Source organism: Antechinus flavipes, chromosome 2 (genome assembly GCF_016432865.1).
Source record: "Antechinus flavipes isolate AdamAnt ecotype Samford, QLD, Australia chromosome 2, AdamAnt_v2, whole genome shotgun sequence".
NCBI lineage: Eukaryota > Metazoa > Chordata > Mammalia > Dasyuromorphia > Dasyuridae > Antechinus > Antechinus flavipes.
Window position 1 is genome coordinate 314,911,560 of NC_067399.1, and position 23,707 is coordinate 314,935,266.

The following is a 23,707-nucleotide window of genomic DNA, read 5'->3' on the forward strand; positions in this document are numbered from 1 at the left end:
ACTCTGTTGAACAGTTGAGTGACATGTTAGTAGGCTCCTGAGCAGTAGTGCTTTGAGTATAAATTTATTTCCTGTTTGGATTTGCAGTACAAGTGAGCTTCACACTTTGGTTGTATGGTGAGTAATTCTAATATATCTTTGCTGAACTAAAGGTGCTTTATGTTCTTTGTTTTTCATTTTTATAACTTCTCAAATTCTGAAGGACAGATTGCACTGTTGTGTGAGAGAACTAACAGTAGTGATTCCTGTTTATAATAGACTTCTGTTTGGTTTGTGTTGTGCTAGTGATCCTGGATGTAGATGATTTTAGAGAGATCTACTGGAATGAAGTTACTTTGCTAGCTTCAACAGGAATTTTTAAGAATCCAATATTTTCCTGATTTTGCCAGAATCGATCTTTAAGTGACAGCCTACTAATGTATCTCTTAATAAATATACAAGATCTGGGCTAGATTTTCTTGTTTTTAATTTTGCCAAAGTACTCTTTGAAAAAGGTTATCTTTGGGAAAGTGATCAGTGTTTGGAAAATTTTGCTTGCTTTCTAGAAAGCTACAAAAGTGATAACCTGAAGGATAAGCATGTGCATCAGTATTGTTTCCCATAATCTAAGATAAAGATATGCAGTTGAACTTTAGAATGAATACATGTACTTTTTAATTTTACTTAAATATATGATACGTATCCCTTTTCTAGCATACACATTTTCTTTTTAAAGGTAACTGGTTAAAGTAAAACCCTTATATCTGGCAGACTCTTTTTATTCAATGACTTTAACTCACTTTTTTGCTGATTACTTAGAAATTTCCCTTTTTATAATTTTTGCTGCATTTTACCTTTGGATCTTCAGAAATTAGCTCAGGTTTATAAAATGTTGAATTTGAGATATGAAGTTATCTTATGTGTATACTATTCAGGGAGCTCAGGGTAAGTTATAAGTAATAGCTTTGTCAGAATAGAAAGAATTGAACACTACAGAAAGAGTGATCATAAACAATTGCCCCCAGCATAGTAATTAGTAATATGAGGTGACATAGTCTTCTGAGTTTAGACTTTGGAGGGCATAGCCTTCTATGATGGGACATGGGGAATAAAATCAATAAATACTTAGCATTTAGAATTAAGTACAATAAATTTTTATTAAGCAACTTCTCTTTATGGTACTGTACAAAGGACTGGAGATAAAACCAAAACCAAAAATGAAGCTAGTCCTGCCCCTAAGAACTCTAAAATGCCACTGAATGTAAAACCTATGGGTGCCATATACTTTCCAGTATTTATTTTCCTGATTTTGTGTTCAGTTCTTCTTGTACTATAATGGTAATAGCTTTACTTGTCAGCCTAACTTACTTTTTAAGAGGTCGGAATCAGTGACAGTAAAGCAAAAAATCTGTACTAGGTACCAAGAGGATGGTTGTTTCATTGTTAAAGCCTTTAAAGCCAAAAAATACCTCTAATTGTGGGTTTCTGCTGACTTCCTCAGGAACTGATAGACTATCTCCGTGTACATTCTCATAGTGCTGTATATGCCACATCATTGTCACCACCTGTGGTGGAACAAATTATCACCTCCATGAAATGCATCATGGGTGAAGATGGCACAAATCTTGGTGAGTTTTCATTTTATTATATAACTTAGCTTAGCAGTTGTGATTACAAATCATTTGTATTTTGTTGCCCTTCTTGAACATGTTTTTTCAGCAGTATCTCACAAAACTCATTCTTGTAATGCTCAAGAGTACCCAGTCAGAATTAGTGTGTTGGAAGATCTTATTCACGAGACCTGAGTAACCTAGCAGATAGGTTTCCCTTTCACTTAATTGTCAGGCTGGCTCATTTCTCATTGAGTTTGTTTATAGTCATATTAATTTTATAACTTTTAAATTTATATCTCCTTCTACGCTTCACTGATTGAATTTGTGTGTTTGATGATGTTATATTAAGGTAATATGTAAGAGCTACTGCTTCTTTGCAGTGTCTTAGACTTTCTTATTTCATGTAAATAGTAAAGGATATTTCAACCTTTGGCTCTAATTATTCTCAGCTCTAATAAGGTATTTGGGTTATTGTTTTTAATGTGTTAGACTAAATATTGAAAAGAATACTGTTTATGCTGTTTGGTATAATTGCTGAGCACTAGGGGGCAGTGATGACTATAGAATGCTTAGGATCTTAGTTAAACACAGATGATCGTATTGTTTTGGAACATTGTTAATTTTAGGTAGTAGGTAAGGGCTATGTTCATTTACCTGCTTGCCTTTTTAAGTATTTCTGAAACAATTTTGGCTGTAGTAAAAGTTGTCAGACCTACAGGTTTTTGAAGTTGCAAAGAGGCAAACTAATGTCAGAAAAATCTTTAACAACCCATGCTATCCAGAAGTGTAATGGGCTGTCTTCTCAGGGGTGAGTTTTGTCACCTTGGAGTTCTTCAGTCATTGGTTGGAACATCGTTTGTCAAATATACTATAGGAGAAATTTCTTTAGGGAAAGAGTTGGACTAGATGCTTCCAAAGTCTCTTTTAGCTTTCAGATTCTGTGATAATAGATATGCTGTTCAGAAGGCATAATTCATTTTCTAATATTGTGAACTAGATACTACACTTGGTTTTAAATAGATTCTTTCAAGTACAAACCATTTTTGATCATATTTGAAAAGACTGAAAATGCATTAATAGAGGATAGTGGAATATTAGGGTTGGGAGTCAGAAAGACCTGGATTCAAATCTTGCTTCCAGGCCTTACCTATGAGATGTTGGATAATTAATTTATTTGGACTCAGAGCCTCAATTTCCTTGTCTGTAAAAATGGGGACAGAAATACCTAGACTTCTTATCTCCCAGTATCAATTAAAAAGTTGGGTGTCAACTGCTTTGCAAATTTTAAAGGGCTATTTAAGTATCAATTATCATCATGTCCCAGTTGACTTCTTTCTCCATAGTTTTTTATTTTAATCCCTTAAAATAAAATTATACGTTGTTTTGAATGTGTCTTAAAATGGGAAAGTCTTTCTAGGTTAATTTTTGTTCAGTTGCAATGGCAAAGAAGACACTTCCAATTTCAGCCATCCTAGTTCATTCATTTAAAAAATTTGTTACTTAAAGTTGTATTATCCCCAAGAACAATATAAGTACTATGTTAGTAAGAACTAAGTTGTACTTTTAAAATCTTTTTCACTTTTTTTTTAGTTAGTGTTTATAACTATTCATATCTCACTTTCATCAGATCTGATCTTTCAGGCACTTCAAACACTTCATTGCATACACTAACACAATATGTAAGCTCACATGTATAAAAACAAGTGTCAGTTATCTACTGATAGTTATTTGTTATTTATATCCTATGCTATAGATCCATATAAAATATTACTTGAAATAAATTAGATATCTTTTGTTTAATATGAGAGTGATGTGCTTATGAAAGGGATAACAAATATAATGAGAGGCTTTCTGGTAATAGTTGGTAAATAATGATAAAAAAAATTAACAAAGACATTTTTGAGAACCACCATCATTACATTTTTGTCTTTGTAGAGAGAGAGATATTAGCACATTTTACATATGATAGATATTTAATTGATGTTTGTCAAATTTAATTCACCCTAAGAAGTTTTTATTAGCCTCACATATATTCATCAGTTCCTTTGTTTGTCCTAATCATTCTTATTTTTGGCTGTTTAATAAAATGAAGAAACATAGTACAAGTAAAGGTTTTGCTAATTTGATTGTAGTGGGTAGATCATCAACTTTCTCCACAGAGATTTCAATGAAAATTAACTCAAAGAAAAGGGAAAAAAAGTCACTTTAACTTAAGGTCTTAGACACATATATTTATTTCATGTTTTTATTAAAAGAGCATCTTTCTAACTTCCTAATAAGAAGGAAAAATGTGATCAGTGCTGTGTCAATTAAGTGAATTTATTAGCAGATAGATGTTGTCATAAGCAGATGTTGTCATTGGACAGACCAGGACACTAGGATATCAGTATCTTGATGTTTTATGTTGAAAGTTTAGAATTAGATATTAAATTTTACTCTGAACAATTTTTTTTCCTAAAAAATATTTTTAAGAATTGTTGTAAGGCAAAGGAACTCATGATTTGGACAGAAAGTAATAGCCTGGGCAAAGTGGCAAAGTGACAGATAAAAATAATCCAATGTAACATCCCTAATACCTTGTATCATCTCATAATTCTTACAAAAAGAGCAGTTAGTTAGTATTGGGGGATCAATAATTTTTTTTAGGAACAGAGCAAACATATTCTGCAGCAAATTTAAAACATAACTTGATTAATTTTGACTTGCATGCAATTTCTTCTTTTAGATCAAACTGATAAGATGTTTTTAAAGGCATCAGTCTATATATACATATGGGGGTGTGTGTGTGTGTGTGTGTGTGTGTATGTGTGTGTGTGTGTACACGAGAGAGAAATTATTTAAAAAATAGGTAGTATCTAAGAAAAATCATATGTATATATGTATATATATATATATATATATATATATATATACACACACACATACATCTTAGATCCATAAATTAAAACACTTCAGACTTTAACTTAGATCTTTCAAAACTATTTGAAAATTATTGTGATTGCTTATCAATTGCCCTAGTAGTAGTAGTAGTACTCTTTTTAGTTTAATTTAAATTATAGCTAGTATATTAAATATCAATGTTTATATTGTCCATTACATTTTATTTACAAAATTTAAAATCTTTTTAATGTTTTCTGTTAAGGAAGACAAATACATCTCTGTTTGACAGAAGAGGAAATACTGTAAACAAGTTAGATTATCTGGTGATTTAAAGAGATCTTGGGAACAACATCTAGATCCTTCCTTATTCAGTTAGCTTGAAGTTTTAAGTTAATGCTTTGTACCTTAATTTTTATTTGGTATTATTGAATAATGATTGAAAAATAATGAAAATGGCCATAGAGTAATTTCAAGATGAGTCTTTTTATAGGATACCCTGTGTTGTGGTATTCTGTAACATTATTAGGGCTTGTAATAGTCTCCCATAAACTGATTGTTTGCAATGAGTATTACTTCCTCTAAGACTACTGCAGAACTCTACCTCTCACCATACAGAATATAAAAAAGACAGTATGATTTTATATAGTAGACTGATCTTTTGTAGAAAAAACTGGAGAAATCAGTGAAGGAAATTATTAGTTAATGCTTTATGATTATGTCACATCAATGAGCCTTTTTTTTGTGTGTGTCTATATTGTTACTCTTCCAGCAGCTAATTATTGAACAATAAAATTGTATAAAGAATGAATAAATGGAAATAATTTCTGTTGAGAAAATGCAGATTGCCTACTCTATACCTAATATATCCTTTTTAGTATTTTGATTGGTGAGAACCCTGATCTGTCTAGCACTCTGATCTCACCAGTGACTAGTATAGAAAATAATTTTTATTTTAAAGTTGCTATACTTACCTCAATTCAACAAATATTTATTAAGGATTTACTGTGCCAGACACTGTGCTAAGTATTGGGGATACAAAAAGAGGCCAAAGACTCTTAGTAGGACAATTTTAAAATTATTTTTGCATTGCCAAAATATCTAGCTTTCAGTCATAGTAGTAATAAAGGGTTAATCAAATTTTCGGACTTGTTTTTTTTTTTTTTTAAATTCTAAAAAGTTTAATTTTATTAAAGGAATATATTAGCTGTATTGCTGAAAGCGAAGATTATAGGGACCCTTAAAGCTTTTGTTATTGTAAAAGATGAAACTTCTTATTAATGGTTCTAAATTTGAAGTGCCTGGTTAAGTCTTACATTTTTGGTACTCTGAAGGGTAGATATGTCATCTTTCCTAAGCTAACTCTCCTTTTCATCCTATTAGTATGTTAGATAGTCTTTGTACCTTTGTGCCTTATTGAATTAAAAACATTTTTTTCAAATGATACTACATTGGCCATTATACCATTGTAAGAATTTCCATTCTTAGAATTTTGAGGAAATGAATGTCTAGGAAAAAGTGATCAAAGCATGAGTCACTAATTATGGATCACTAAGTGTCTGAAGAAAAGAGTTGAACCTGACTCAGAAGAGGGGATCTAGATGTTGTTCCCAAGATCTCCTTAAATCACCAGATAATCTAACTTGTTTACAGTATTTCCTCTTCTGTCAAACAGAGATGTATTTGTTTTCCTTAACAGAAACTTTTTAGATGAACTTTAAAGGAGTGGGAGAGACCCTTGCTTTCCAGGGACTTAAAATACATTAAATACATAAGGAGTAATTAAAACCATTTCTACAGAAATCATTCTCAACAAATAAGAGGTAAAACATTGTACCAAAGTCCTTTTATTAGGACCAAAGGTCCTGATAACCCTAAGAAATGAATGATAAAGCAAATGAATAATTACTTATTAATTTTAGTAATGAATATTAAATCAAAAATTTTAAATAAAATCTTAATCAAAAGGATAAGCAACATATAACAATTTTTGGTTGACAAATTGAATTTATAATTGTTTTTCTTCAGTTGTTTCCATCACGTCTGACTCTTTGTGATCCATTCAGGGTTTTCTTGTTAAAGATAGTGAGAAGGCTTACAATTTCCTTCTCCACATCTCTAAATAAAGAAACTAAGGCAAATAGAGTTAAGTAACATGCAACTAACTAGCAAATGTCTGAGGCCACATTTGAACTTGGAAGGATGAATTTTCCTGATTTCAGGTCCAAATCTCTATTTACTGTGCCATCTAGTTGCCCCCAAAATTATGAATTTATAATCAAGAAATTGTTCAGCATTTTAAAAATAATTAGCAAAATGAATTACACATACCACATGATGATCAATAGATTGAAAAATTATTTGAATGAAAGAAAAGTTATTTATAATAAATATCCTAAAAATGCATGTGTATATACTGCAACCAAATTTAATGCTTTATACAATATTCTACACTTAATAGTCCTCCATCTCTGCAGAAATGGGTTGGAAGTACATACTTTTATTATTTTTTTCCATCAAACTTGTACATTATAATTATGCATCATTAATTTACTGTTTTTTGGTTGTTGTTTTCATTTACTTTGTTATAATAGTATATAATTATGTTATGTTACTTAATTGGAAACTAATCAAGATAGAATCTTTAGTAAAGTGACAAGATATAACATATGTATTATTGAAATCATGATTATTTGTTATACTTACTGGATAAATTGTTTTCATGGTTCTACTTGCTTCACTTTATATGCCTTCCCTGGCTTCTCTGATTTTTCTTAACACTCAGTACTCACTTTTAAGTGCAATAATAGTCCATTAGATTAATATGCCATAATTTGTTTAACCATTTTTAACTCTGAGTATTTACTTTGGTGCATATAAACCTCTTTTTCTGTATTTGACCTTTTTTGGGTGAATGTATAGTAGGATAATTTCTGAATCAAAGGATTTGGACATTTTGATCATTTTTTAAAAACATAAGTATATAAGTTGCTTTCCAGAATGATTGACTCAGTTCATAACTAGTAAGTATTAAGTGTCTAAGGCCACATTTGAACTCATATCCTTCTGACTTCAGGTCTTGTACTTTATACACTGTGTCCTTTAGCTGCCCCAGAAATGTACTTTAAAGCAATCAAAAATATTTGATGAATATCAAGAACTAGCATTATTTGCCATGGAGAAATCTGGGATCCTTTCCTCAGCAAGTAATGGGAGTAAAACAAAGCTATACCTCTATATGTTCCTTGACATAGTGCTAAATATGTTAGCTAATGAACAAAAGGGAGAAATTAAATGTATAAGCATAGACAGAAGATAAGGTTAAATTATTCCTATGTGAAGATGACATGTAGGAAACTAAAAAAATTGGGATACCTCCAGTAAGTTGATAGGATACAAAATAAATCTATGGAAATCATGAATATTTCTATGTAGTATTAATAAATACCAGGAGAAAAGCAATAAATATATAATTTCATTATTGTTTGGGAGGAATGATCATTTCTTAGTACATTATGATTTCACAAGGGAAGACTAGAACTGTTAAAAAGAAACAGAAGTAGATGTAGCAATTTTATTCCTAAACTGGTTAACAAAGTGAAATATTATTTGTTGTTTTTTTTAAATAATCCCTAGTAAACAAATGGTCAAAAATGTAAATGAGCGATTTTCAAATTAAGAAATACAAATTTTCATTAACTATATCGAAAAATGCTTTAGATCACTGATTATTAGAGAAATGCATATCAAACTCTTTTGGAGTTCTAACTTATCCATTATATTGGCCAAGATGACAAAGAGAAAAATGATAAATATTTGAGAGGCTGTAGGGGGGACAGGCAACAACTAATACCCTGCTGGTAGAGAACTAAATGAATACAGGTACTCTGGAGAACAATTTGTAATTGTGCTCCCAAAGTTACAAATTGGGCACATTTTTTTTTCTGAGACAAGTGGGATTAAGTGACCTGCCCAGGGTCACACAGTTAAGAAGTGTTAAGTATCTGAGATTTGAACTCAGGTCCCCCTGACTTCAGGACCGATGCTCTATCCACTGTACCACCTAGCTGCCCCTGAGTATATTATTTGACCCAACTATCTATCACTACCAGTCCTATATGTCAAAGAGAGTAAAGAAAGAGGAAAAGGATTTACATATGTATATATTTTTTAAAAATTATAAAACCTCTTTTTGTAGTAATAGAAAATTGGAACCTAAGAAGCTCTGTTCTCTTATTTCAGGGTGACTAATAGGCAATATTTTTAAAATGATAGTATATATTTGTAATGAAATCAACTTTGAAAGGTTTATAACTCTGATACAGGGTTAACCTACTAGTTCCAAAGTACTGAAGATATAACTCAACTTTGTCTTCTTGATGGTGAAATAAAGTTAACAGGCCAAAAGAAAGATGAAATTTTTCATCATGATTAATGTAATTATTTGTTTTGCTTGATCATGTATGTTTATGATGAAGGCTTTATTCGGTTATTCAATTGAGAGAGGGGGAATGGGAGTCACAAATGATCTGTCTATATAAAAATAAACAAATTTAATTTTTTATAAAAAGGAACCAGAGATAGAAACAATCCAGCATAATAGCATACAGTCTCAGGAGAGATTCACTGAAATAGAAATTTAGGATAATGTTAAAATAAGAAAACTTAGGAAATAATATAGATAAATTAGATTAAAAGTCTTGTGAGTTTAAATAATTTCACAGCTGAGAATATAAAAAGGAAACACATTTGCTAAATGTGAAGACGTTTCAGTTAACCAATCTAAGTCTGAAGTTTTAGGGCATCAATCAGTGAGATTGGTTTTAATGTTAGTATACTTAAAATAAAGGTATACTTAAGAACTGTACTTAAAGTTGGGATAAATTTATTTTATTGCCTGAAGGGATTTTTATTATTAGAGTGCAGAATAAGGACATTTTAGGCAATCTTCAGAAAAAAAAAAAAAAGTGAGTAGAATTGGAGCACATTTACTCTTCTACTTTTTTTTTTTTTTTTAACTGCTTTTAAACAACCAACCTGAGAGCACCAAGCAAGTCCTGATTAGGGCTCCTAAAATGAAGGTGAAACCCAAAATGCTCCCAGACAAGAAGCTTCTTTTGAAATCGGAAAGCGTCCAAAGTTAAGTGACGTTTATTGATATATAGTAGTTTGTCAATTGTGTAAGTAAATTAAAACACAATAAAACTTGTGTTGAAATCAGTTGGTTAGTGAAAATAAGTTCAAATTCTATAAATAAGGCTCTAGTGATTTAGGGATAGAATTAATGACAATAGAATTAAACAGAAATAATTTTTTTAAAGATAGATATAGGAGTGAGTTAAGTACATGCATACTCAATAGAAGGTGCTTAGATTAAAGAAGATCAAATTAAAATGGGCATATGGCTTATAAAATACTGAAATTTTGAGAGGAAAATGCAGAACTTGCAAATTATTTTACAACATATAAACATTTTATAGGATCAAATGGAAAATGTATTATAAATTTGCAAAATCATAAACCAAATGGTAATTTGGACTCTGTATAACACCATCAAAACTATATATAAAAGAATGTTTTTGATTCAAATCATTGTCAAATAAATATTAAAGCATGAGCTTGATGATATTGGGCACTGAAATTTGAAATCTTGGCAGTTAATGGCCTTTGGGAAGTTGAGATTTTTAAATTATTGACTTATATTTCCTTTAGGATTTCTGTTAATTTATAACTATTAGCAAAGTAGCTCCTCTTTTGATGAAAGAGAAACATAAAATTCCTAACAGTGAAACTACAGTTTTGAAAAATATTAAAATGTAAAAGAAAAAAAGCAATTAAGAATCAGGATCATTCATAGTCAATAATCACCAAAATTAATATTGCCTTTGAGAAAATTATTTAGTGTTTTCATTAAGAGTGAATAGTAAACTTACTATTGTAAGAATAGCAGAGAACCTTTTAGGGTATCAATATCTGTGACATTCTTGTGTCATAGTAAGGCTTTGGCTAATCCCCTTGTCATTGCCAAAAATAGCTGGAATAGTGATTTTTGGAGCATAAAAGGTTAACTTTGAGGAGATAAATGATTTCTTCTCCAACGATATTCTGCTGAGGAACTTGTGCTGAATGGGTTGTTTTTGAGTCTATTGCCTATCACTTACAAAAAAAAAAAAAAAATCTATGTGATTGTAACCAATTTTTATTACCCAGCCCTTAAATAAATTTGTATGAAATGTGCATTTATAGATTGCTAATTCTTCATCTGAACTCTTATAATGTTATTTGCAATTCACTTTAGACACCCATAATTTGATTTAATTGTTATTTGGATACATGTCTTAATTCCATTGTTAGATGGTAACTCCTTGAAAGCTGAAGTTAAGATTTTGAATTTCCTTCTCTTCAGTCCCATCCCATTCCTTGACTACAACTACTACTTAAATATTTGAATGAAAGAATATTGTTAAGGGTAGCTCAAAAATCTGATATGATTACTTTAGGACCATCAAAGTATTTGCAAATATTAATAAAGCTGGTCTTAGTTTAAAAATAAATAACTTTGTCCCCCTTCTCCTTGGGGTAGTTAATACAAGCATTTTTAATATAACTCTCTTTAAGGAATTTGCAGTTAGTTCTTTCTCAGATTTGGGGTTCAGGATCTTGTCTTGTCTCTTCCTATCTATTTCCTGGATTCTTCAACTTCCCCACCCCAAAATAGGAGTTCCAAATAGCTGACATTCCACTGTCGATATTAAATAGATGAAACAACTTTTTCCTTTTTTTAGGTCCTTACCTCACAGTCCTTTAAACTTTCTCTACCTTCTGTATTGCTGATACAAAAAAATAGATTGGATTTGGAAGCTATCAAGCTTGAAGCAACCATATCCTGATAGTTTTTCCTTGATCCTTTTGTGTTACGAATCCTTTGACAGTGAAGTGCAGCCTATGGATCCCTTCTTAGGGGAAAAAAAAATTGAATGCATAAAATGAAATACATAAACTTAAAAGGAGAAGCAGTTATATTGACAAATAGGCTTGTCTGTATATTTTTAATATATCTATATATATTAGCAAACTAACTACATTTGGGGTTTTCTTAGCAAAGATATTGGAGTGTTTTGCCATTTCCTTCTTCAGCTCATTTTTCAGATGAGGAAAGGTAAACAGAGTTAAATGACTTGTTCTGGGTCAGCTGCTAAGGATACTTAGCTAACTTTTGAACTTAGGTTCTCCTGGCTATTGGCCCAGCATTCTATCCATTGTGCCATCTTTAAAAAAAAAAAAAAGGAGGTGGGGGAATTGTTGTTTTGTCCTTTCATTAGAGTGTCACTTATAAAAATTAAAGAGATTTTTCTTGCCTTCCATCTCTTTTTAAATGTAAAAGAAAAGATAACATTACAAGAAAAGATTCTACTTTTATTGTTGTCCCCTTGATCTGAATATTTTGAATTGGAAAAAGTTGGTGAATTAAAGTGAGACCTAAAAACAGTTTGAAAAAATTGAAGTGGACATTTGTGAAACCAGCTTTCTCTCCCAATAGCTCAGAATTTTAGATTCATAAAGGAAATTAAGGTTCAATATTTGATTTTGAATCAAAGCAAATAAATTGTATTAATGACAGGGTGTGGGTTTATTCAGATATCTGGGTTTGAATTCTAACTCTGCTACTTTTCTGCCTATGAAAATTTGAGCAAGCTTCTTAGTCTTTCTTGATCTCAGTTTCCAGTTCTGTAAAATCAGGAATTTTGATTAGATGATTATGAACTTCTGTAGATTTATGTTACATATTATACATAAATTGGCTGTGTCCTCAAAACAGAAATTTTTATACTTAGGATAACTGGTCTATATTTGATTAGACTAGTGGTTCTCAAAGTGTGGTGCAGTGAATCCTGGAGGGTCTCTGAAATCCTTTCAGAGGGTCTACAAATTCAAAATTAGTTTTTTTTCTATTTATGATAATCTGTTATGTAACCCATATAAACAAAAACTCTTTGGACATATTCTCAATAGTTGTTAATATTGTAAAGATACTGAGAAAAAAAGTTTGAGAACCACTGGATTAGACTGTCTCATTTACAAATTTGTATTTTTCTGTATGCTATTATCATACTTAGATTGATTTTGTGTGGGTGTGTGTGTTCAAATAGCATGTGTAATCCAAGGAAACTTTAGGAAGAGTGAAAATTTTCAAACTATTTCATAGTGTTGTGTATTTAACAAGATGATGAAGAAAAATTCACTAAGCTGTAGAATAAAATAAGCTTGATTGATGCTTTTATATGTGCTTGATAGCAGACTTCATTTAGAAATCTTATTTTCTCATCCTGTTCATAGTATTTTAAAGATTGTACCTGTTTAGTTTAGATTAAAGCAGCCATTTTTCAAGGGGGAGAAGTTTTTTAAAGCATGTGCCTAATTGAGACTAAAAATCTTTCATTAAAATGAAGCTTGGCTCAGTTGAATTTCTTCCAATAATGGACTTGTTAATGGGGTGTTAATTTATCACCTTGATTGTTAATTTTGAGAATTGAAATTTAACCCTTCTGAATCTCAAAGCTATAAGGAGTAAAAACCTGGAAAAATAAATGGGGAGGAGGGAAAGGAAGAGAGACCATAAAGAGAATTTAATTTTCCCAAGGTACTGATGTTTTAAAATGTAATATTAGTGTGTTTTTGATAAGTTTTGATGAACCTTTGTATCACTCCTAATTAGCAGAATGTTCACATTCCACGCACACTTTTAAATTTAGAAACAACCACATACTATCAGAAGGGAAAAAAAAAAAGGTACTTGGATATTCTCAGATGAATTTTGTCCTGGACAGTAAGCCATCACAGTATTAGTTTGTGGTTGCTTTCTTTCATCTTTAAGCCAGTTTGTATATCAGAGTTTTAAGCATTTTATTGTTTATTTAACATGAAAAATATTTTTCAAGTAAGCCTAGTTTTGACCTTTTATATCCCTCATACTTAAGTAGTGTGTCTTACTGACAATTCACAACTAGATCTTAGAATCTATATTCCTAAAATGATTGTTAATAAAGAACTAATGAACTCTTATGAAAGGAAATTTAAATCATCTAATGTTAACTTCTTCCCTTATATCACAGATGAGAAAACTAAGCCTCAGGTTTCCTGACTCTAGGGTAGAGTTGTTAAAATTATTGATTGCTTGTATTTTTTTTTTTAATGGGAGTAGCAATAATATCTCAATTTCTTTTAATTTCTTTTCCCCTCAACATAAAGCATTATTTAGAGAGAGAGCTGAAATAGGTGATGCAAACACAGATATTGAGAATTGAACTAAATCTTTAAGGATATTTCCCATTATAATTTAATGACCAAATGAATTGATCAACAACATTTTAAAATTTTTTCTTGAATTATCTTTTTTTTTGTAGTTTAGGATTCTTGTTAATTGTCAGGAATCAAGAGAAAAGGAAAAAATATTTTTTCTTTATACAGTGAAGTGTGGGTAAAGAAAATTAGGTAGACTAGGAGAGGATGCACTGAGTTTATTTTTTTTCAGGTAGCTCTCTTTTTTAAAATTGTTTTTATTTTTTTAAAAATTTCTTTATTAATGTATTTTTTTCATTGTGCTTTTTTTTTTTTTTTTAGCTGAGGTAATTGGGTTTTTTTTTTTTTTAAATAACTTTTTATTGACAGGGATGCACTGACTTTAAAGACTCCCTCAATGGAATCCTCTTTTTTTTTTTAATTACAACTTTTTATTGATAAAACATATGCATGGGTAATTTTTCAACATTGACCCTTGCAAAAACTTCTCCAACTTTTCCCCTCCTTCCCTCCACCCCCCCCCCCCAAGATGGTAAGTAATCCCATACATGTTAAATATGTTAAAGTATATGTTAAATATAATATATGTATACATATTTATACAGTTGTCTTGCTACACAAGAAAAATCGGATTTACCAATTCTCCCTGTGCAGCGGGAGAACTGTTCGGTTCTGCAAATATGTATTGTATCTAGGATATACTGCAACATATTTAACATATATAGGACTGCTTGCCATCTTGCGGGGGGGAGGGAGGGAGGGGAAAAAACGAAACATAAGTGATTGCAAGGGATAATGTCGTGTAAAAATTATCCTGGCATGGATTCTGTCAATACAAAGTTATTATTAAATAAAATAAAATTAAAAAAATAAAATAAAAAAAATAAAAACCACATAAAATGCAAAAAAAAAAAAAAAAAAAAAAGAAAAATCGGATTTAGAAAAAAAGGTAAAAATAACCTGAGAAGAAAAATAAAAATGCAAGCAAACAATAATAGAAAGTGTTCTTTTGCTGGGTGTAGCTGGTTCTGTTCATTACTGATCAATTGGAACTGATTTGGATCCTCTCATTGTTAAAGAGAGCCATGTCCATCAGAATTGATCATCATATAGTATTGTTGTTGAAGTATATAATAATCTTCTGGTCCTGCTCATTTCATTTAGCATCAGTTCATGTAGGTCTCTCCAAGGCTCTCTATATTCATCCTACTGGTCATTTCTTACAGAACAATAATATTCCATAACATTCATATACCACAATTTACCCAGCCATTCTCCAACTGATAGGCATCCATTCATTTTCCAGTTTCTAGTCACTACAAACAGGGCTGCCACAAACATTTTGGCACATACAGGTCCCTTTCCCTTCTTTAAGATCTCTTTGGGATAGAAGCCCAATAGTAACACTGCTGGGTCAAAGGGTACGCACAGTTTGATAACTTTTTGGGTGTAACTCCAGATTGCTCTCCAGAATGGTTGGATCCATTCACAACTCCACCAACAATGCATCAGTGTCCCAGTTTTCCCGCATCCCCTTCAACATTCATCATTATCTTTTCCTGTCACCTTAGCCAATCTGAGATTCTTGTAGTGGTATCTCTTTTGAGTAACTCTTTTGAGTTGTCTTAATTTGCATTTCTCTGATCAATAAAGATTTGAAGCCCTTCTCATGTGATTAGATCAATTTCTTCACTTGAAAATTCTCTGTTCATAACTTTTAACCATTTACCAAATGGAGAATGGATTGATTTCTTATAAAATTGAGTCAATTTTCTTTTGGAAATGAGGCCTTTATCAGAACCTTTAACTGTAAGGATGTTTTCCCAGTTTATTGCTTCCCTTCTAATTTGGTCCGCATTAGTTTTGTTTGCACAAAAGCTTTTTAACTTGATATAATCAAAATTTTCTATTTTGTGATCAGTAATGATCTTTAGTTCTTCTTTGGTCACAAATTACTTCCTCCTCCACAGGTCTGAGAGGTAAACTATCCTGTGTTCTTCTAATTTAATTATAATCTCATTCTTTGTTCCTAGATCATGAACCCATTTTGATCTTATCTTGAAATGCAGTGTTAAGTGTGGGTCAGTGCTTAGTTTCTGCCATACTAGTTTCCAATTTTCGCAGCAGTTTTGGTCAAAAAGTGAATTCTTATCACAAAAGCTGGGGTTTTTGGTTTGTCAAACACTAGATTGCTATAATTATTGAATATTTTGTCCTGTGAACCTAACCTATTCCATTGATCAACTAGTTTATTTCTTTGTCAAGACCAAATGGTTTTGGTAATTGCTGCTTTAAAATACAGTTTTAGATCAGGTACAGCGAAGCCACCTTTATTTGATTATTTTTTTTCCATTAGTTCCCTTGAAATTCTTGACCTTTTGTTCTTCCAGATGAATTTTATTGTTATTTTTTCTAGGTCAGTAAAATAGTTTCTTGGGAGTCTGATTGGTATAGCACTAAATAAATAGATTAGTTTAGGTGGTATTGTCATCTTTATTATATTTGCTTGGCCTATCCAAGAACACTTAATATTTTTCCGATTGTTTAGATGTGATTTTATTTGTGTGGAAAGTGTTTTATGGTTTTGCTCATATAGTTCCTGACTTTCCCTTGGCAGATAGATGGAATCTTCTTTTCTTAAACTCAAACTGCTTATTATGAAAGATTTATTCTCTTTCCTTAAGAGTTGATCAAAATGCAATTTTTTTCTGAATTGGTTTATTTTCTTTATTTTTCTTTGTTAATTTCCCCAAAACTATCCCAGATTGATGTTAGAGTTCTCAAATCTACGCATAAGAGTTCCTGTAGCATTTATCTATTTGTTTCCTGTTCATGAATAAGTGGTCCTCTATACACTCTTTTGTGCTGAAAATCTACCTACCGTGAGTTCCAGGGTATTTATTGTGTGGTTGTCTTATTTAAAAGTTCCTCTTTACCCTCATCTTTCTTCCATATCCAAATGATAAAAAAAAATTTTTTTTTTTTTGCCACAAGATTAGCCTTCTCTTTTATGTTTTGTTTCAGTTTGAAGTTATTTAAGGTGCTCATAAGCAATAGATTTGAACAGATGTAGATTCATTTTAAAATAGCATACTGGTTTTTTATTTTTTAGTGCAAAGAATAAATGGAAAGAGTATTTTCCTGGGAGTAAGGGATGAAATGAATTCTCTATCATTTAGGGGTAGGTAGAGGAGACAGGGAAAACAAACTTGCATATTACTTAAAAAGTTATTATTTTCCAGATTATTGGAGAGGACAATGTTTCTTGGTATTCGGTTACATTTTTAAAGTGAAATTCTCTCTCCACTGCTTGATCTGTTCACTTCCCTCTTATCCAGGACTCCTGTTGATTTCCAGGTTTTTCCTTCTATCACTTAAGTTTGCTGAACCACACACAAAAAAGCTCTGTGCACATTTTGAAGAATAATTGAAAAATTTACCTGGTAGGGCTTGTTTTCTTCAAGATTATTTTTAAAGGCTTTGTTATCTAGGAGACTTTATCCCAGTCACTCTACAACTTTACTACATGAACAGTATATTGAAAAACAATCAAAGCAATACAAACTGTGTTTGTTCCTAATTAAAAGGTTGAAAGTTAATTCAGTGGAAATTTCATTCCTCTGATGGTTTGCCAAATTTGAGGACCTCTCTAGGGAGAGGTTGATTTTTAACTTCTGTCACTTTTTGCTTTAAAAAACCCCTGCCCTCAAATATTTGATTTTTCTCATCCTTCTTTGAAAAGCCCATTCACAAAGTGTTTTTTATGTATTTTAAAGCATTCCTCAGCTGAGTGCATAATCATATCCTTGCTGTTGGTCTAATCAACCTCAGACTTTTCCAAAGATGAATCTCCTGAGGAATGTTCCATTCAAGTTATTAGACAGTGCCTGCTGGCTTGGGAAGTGTGAGTCCTTGTTTAATTTGTTGTAAAGGTTGCCTGAGGCCTTTATTATCCTAGAAGTGTCTGATTCTATATGAAAGCCTAATGCTATGACTTGTTGTTGAGTATTAAGGGATTAAAGAGTTATCTTGGAGACTTCTTGTGCTTGTATGAATCAGAGGAGGAAAAGGCATCTCTTTATAGATTATTCTTTCAAGGAAAGAAAAGAAGGAAGACAAAATGTTTCTTCTAAAAAAGAAAAGTGAAAACACATTTGAAATAAAGAAGGAATTTGATCCAAAGAATTAAATTGTTATAAAATGTCTTTAGAATTTAGAGTAGATAGAAGTTACTCTTAATAGGTAGCAATAGGTTGTTTTGGCAGGGTACGGACTGGGATTTGGAAACATAGAAGGTGGAAATTGCAAGATAAGAGTTAAGAGTGATATACTTCAGTGTTATTTAAGGCTTGTGAGAATATACTGGTTATAATTTTCTTGGAGATCAGCCTTATCACTCCTTTTCTTTTCATAGTATCTAAATTGGTTATTTTCCTTCAATGGTCTAGAAATTACTTCATCTACATAAAATTTTAACATGTATATTTTGACTTATTACAGAGAATTGTGTATGATTTTGGTATTGATCAAAGACATTGACACATGGAACCCCAAATTTGCTGCCATTAGTTTATAGAGTTATCTGTTTGCTAAATCTTTCAGTTTCCAGGTGGATAGTTGACACCAGCACAGGAGCTGTTTTTTGTTGTTGTTGTTGTTGTTTTTAATACAAAATCAAAGAAGACATTTAAATAGTCTTTAGACTTATCTATAAGATCCTCTTGGGATGAGGGTAGAATATTGTTCTGGGAATGAAAACTCTTGACCATGTGTTGGTACTCTTCATTTCTTTTCAATAGAACTCAGACTTTCTTTCTTTTATTCAGGGTCCTGTTTCTAGCTGTGCCTTAGCAGCCATTCCTTAGGAACTCTGATTATAATGAAACAAGTTTAAGCCCTGACCCCTTGCTGTTTGTAGCACATCCTGTAGCAGTCATCAGGAACTGCAAGAGGAAATCCTAGTTCTTGGCATTGGAAGGATTTAAAGGATTAAGGCACAACTGGGGGGGAGTGGGGGAGGAGTGGCGATAGGCATTGCCTTATTATACTGATTCTTCTGTTTGCTTTTTAGGAGGTATTTAGTATTTAAAAACTATTCCATTGCACATTTGAAAAATTTTTTTTGGCAAAATGGTTTTCTAAGCTAAAGACATCTTTTTGCTCACCTGGAGAGATAGGTCATCAAAAGAGTTCTGTTCCATTGGTCATCCTTGGGAGTTGGGGGGGGGGGAGGAAGGAGCAAGCAATGTTGTATTTGATATATGGCAGTTTGACTGTGACCCATGTAGAACACTTTGATATGTCTCCAGTATGGCAAAACAGAGTCTGCCCCAAGCAGACACTAAACATAGTTCATACTCACTTTGGTTCAAAGTTATAAAGCTACTGAAGCCTGACTCCCTGGAAGTCCATTATAAACATCTCTTTGGTTTGCTGAAACACAAAAATTCTTTAGCTTATCCCATAGTAGGTATATATTTTTATTCTTTGGGACTCTTAAGACAGTAGCAATAAGAAAGACTTTTCATTTCTATTTGGGCTAGGACTTAAACCAGAATTTGTCATTAGATTAGTCCTTTCAGTTTTTTATCTGCCACTTGTAATTTAGTTCATATTTTTTCTTGTTTTCTGAAATTTAGAAAAAAATTTGTAAACTGTAATGAATAAAAGATGAACATAGTAGGAATCAGAATAGCTTCTGTATCTTTGCCCTGTATTCCCTGTCCCTCTCTCCTACTTAAATGATATTTTGTGGTTTAAATATATGTTTAATGATTTACTGTGTTTCTAGTAAGCATTGAGATACAAAATCAAATGAAAAGGATGATCTTAAGGATCATGGATTTTTTTTGGTATATAGTTACTATGCATGTTTTTGTCCCTTTCCTATTCCTAGGTAGACTTTGAGCTGCCTGTGAGTGCTACCTTCTTTCAACATAAATGCTATCTATAGCTAGGGACTTGTGGCAAATATATTATTTATTAATCTGAAGAAAATGTATTATTTATTGATCCACCCTGTGGTAGAAGCTTAAAATGCTAACTTTTCTCCTCTCCAGGCCACTTAAAAAAAAATGGTGATTAATAAATTATCAAAAGAAGTGTCCTTTCTTTAAAACATAGATTACTTAGTTCAAAAATTAATCTAAGTTGTTCAGTTCATATATTGAGGTGTATTATAAATAGGAAACATTGCTAAATACTAAAAATTCAAAAATTGTTTTGGTGTTTTGTTGCTTTATTGGTTTCCCTAAATAAAATTTATATCTCATAAAAAAGAAACAAACGTTGTTTGCTAGGAAATTTATTTTAGACTATTGTATTCAGATAAAACATGACAAAAAATAATGATTAATGGAAATAATACTAAGTCATTCTTCCACTACTTATTAAAATAAGGAGTTCTTTTAGTTCTTCTCCCTCTTTCCCCCCATGCATTAGATTTTACTTCTATCATATAGTCACTACAAATTATTTGGTTGCTAATTATTTATTCCCGCTCCACATGTCAACAGGGATATAGCCTGCCTGTCAAAGCAAATTTTTATTCTGAGATATATTCAGTTATTCTTAATTTTATGTAACAGTATTATACATAAGTAGTCCTCAAGTATTTTGCACTTTATAAAGAATAAGAAGGTACTTTAAAATTTTTTTTTCAATGTTTATACTATTTGGAGGCTTTAAAAAGTCATCATAAAAATTCTAACATTAATACAGGATAACATAATACTTCCTTTTTTATGTCCCTTATTCAGTTTGCATAAATGAAGAAGCAAAGTATAACCAGTATCAGAGATTTTCCTGTAGACTTTTAACTTTTGCTATTATTAATGATCCCATTACCCTTGATTATTGAGATTTGACTCTTTCATTTTGAATTGTATTCTATGAGTTTCAATTACTAATTCACTTCTTCTATGAGATTTCCTTTGCTTCTGCAGAATTTCATTTTTTAAAAATGGCACTAGGATCAGTTTTGTTGACATTTAGAACATTTGTTCGATACCTACTATGTACAGAGTAAATCATTTACCAGAATCAAGGAGAGAGATTAAATTTAAGCAATGTCCTTGCCCTATTAGAATTGACCATCTAGTAGGGAAATATAGCACACATATAATTAGAATATACAATTATACATAAGTGATTTAGAGCAATGTACACCAAAGTGTTGTGATTCGGGAAGTGGAATCCTTTGCTGTAGTATATAAGGGAAGACTTCATGGAGGAAGTGACCTTTGACATGGGCTTTAAAAAATAGATAGGAAGCATAAACAAAAATACAGCTGCAAGAAAGATATTCTGGCCTGCAAAGGTAAGTGCCTTTTGGCTGGAGTATAGGATAGTCAAAAGAGTGCTATGAAAAGGCTAAGGTAGAGTAATATTGAATTGTAGGAGCCCTTGAATGCCATGCAAATGAATTTAAACTTTATGTAGCAATAAGGAATAATTTGGTAGTGAAATAGCTTTTGGATATAAGAAGTGAATTAGAAGGAGAGTCTCAAAGAGAATTCCAAAATTTTAAACATGTAAACTTAAGTGAATAATAATATTACTGATTGAAATAATTCTCAGGAAAAAACAAAACCACAACAGGTTTAAGGGTCATGACAATAAATCAATATCTATATTATCTGCTTTCCTTGTATATCTTTTTAATATTCATGTAGCTTTTTATGTATTCCTTTGTTATCTATCAATTTTCTCTTTTGTTAAGACTAACCATCTCGAAGGCAAGGGCAATAATATGTACTTTACTTGATTTTAGTCTAACACAATTTGTTTAGATGTTAATTTTTAAAATATCATTCTTTACATATTTTAAAATTAATTTAGGGGAAAAAGTCTTAATTAAAATTAATTTTATCTACAAAATAAACTTTTTGCTAGGGAAAGGTGTAGAAGAGGTCCTTCACTCCCTTTCCTTTCCTTTTCACTTCCAATTTTATAGTAAGTTGCATGCCTGTTATATGGGAAAAAAATAGAAAAAAAGTAGAAAAGATAGATGGGAAATAACAAAAGGAAGTGTCAGTGAATGGGGAGCGAAAAGGGGAATCAGTTTTACATGGTTAATAATTGCACTTTTTCAGCCTCAAAATAATAGCTTACATTGAAATAATCCTTTGTTCACAAACTACTTTCATCACAACAGCCCTGTGATATAGGTAGTAAAGATGAGATTATTTTTAAAAAATGACCAAAATAATATTTAAAATAGTAGTAGGCACTCAGATAACATGTTGAAAGAGTGGATACATATTGACTGCTATTTTACTGCCATTAGGAAACTATTTCTAAACTTCTCAAGGATTGAAGAAAGAAGAGTTATTATAATTTATGCTAGCCTTTAACATCCGAGCAATTAAATTTTGACTGTGTACTCATGTGTTAATCTCCATTCTTAGATGACCAGCCCAGTGTACTTGATTATGCCTTGGTTTTACTTTAGTCAAAAGAATAAGGACAATCCATTCTGTTTTATACCTACCAGGTCATTTTACTAATGAATGATAGGAGTCATTTTTTGTGACTAATTTCAGAGAATTATGATACGTGTTAGGGTTGAATTAATGTGTACACTTAGATCCTAGATACTTCAGTTCATCCTTTGGATCTGAACTCTGCAGTAAATTGAAAAACTTTGGCAACACTTGCATGTACATGGAATTTTCCCTTAATGAGCTGCATGATTAGAGTTAAGTTAACCCCAGTGACTTTGGGCTGTTCACAATCTCCACTAAGGAAACAGTAGAACAAATGGGAGCTAATAAAAGTAAGAGTAATTGGGAAATTTTATTTTTAACCTTTACATAATGATCATAGAAAACGTACACAAAGGAACCAAAAATATTGTCACAGGCATGTATTTCATGCTCCTGTTTAAATTTTAGGGTTTCTTTACCATTTTGGAATTCCAAAGATCCTATGACAGAACAGATTTACCTTTCATTAAAAGTGTCTTGTTAAATATGTCAAATATATACACAGCTCAAGACTAATAAGTTTAGTTTTCTGTATGCAAAGGAACAATATTTATATGGTATCACTTCATTTACCTTATTAAATCTAAAAAGTATAACAATTATAGTGGTTTTATTTTTAAGGATATTAACTTAAAATGAAATAATTCAGCAGTTCTATACCAAGTAACATCAAGTAACAGCAAGTAACTGAGTCTACTCTCACAACACTGAATTTTTTAATGTGTTTTCAAGTTTAGGGATACAAAAAAGAAGATAAGCCAATAACTATTGCACTTGAACTGCCAAGAATTTTTAACAAAATCCTAACAATGTAGAAGGAGAATCATGTTGTCAGCCGGAGAATTCTACATAAAATAGGACGTCAATGATGCCTAAATTCAAGTGATAAATATATAACATACCTTGAAGGCCATATTCTTAGCTGTTACCATGATATTATAACAGCTGAGGAATGTTCTTACTATTTCTTCCTTTTCAGATAGTCCAGTCTCTAGTACATTCTCTGAATATTCAGCAGTTATTTACATCGTAGTAGATGATACAATGATATTGACAAAGAGAAATTTATTTCTATTGCTATATTTTACTTGTTAAATTTAATTCATTTTTAAATATGGCCTTTTCCCCTCCCAGTAAACTATCTTTTATAACAAAGAATAAAAAAAAGAAAAAATTGACTTCTCATTCAGCCAGTAAATATATAAACTGACAATATTTTTATACACAGTATTCCACAGTCCCTCTACCTCTGTAAATATTGAAACTTTTTGTCTTTTTTTAAGAATAAGTCCAAATTGTTTTTCTACTTCATACATATCCTACCTGTTTGACTTTGGACAAGTCACTTAAGCTCCGTCTTTTTCAGTGTCCTAATCTGTAAAGTGGAGTTTTGATCCCAGAATTTTGGTGAAGATAATGAGACATCATTTATAAAGATTTTGCATATATTAC

General features: G+C 31.3%; 1 protein-coding gene across 1 annotated transcript in view; it reads left to right on the top strand.

Moving 5' to 3' along the window:
* The window catches only part of SPTLC2 (serine palmitoyltransferase long chain base subunit 2), a 154,299-nt gene that overhangs the window by 76,901 nt on the left and 53,691 nt on the right, over window positions 1-23,707 (top strand). The window contains exon 9 of the mRNA XM_051977509.1: window positions 1,481-1,607. Coding sequence (XP_051833469.1) covers window positions 1,481-1,607 — 127 coding nt within the window. The remainder of the gene's footprint in view (window positions 1-1,480; window positions 1,608-23,707) is intronic.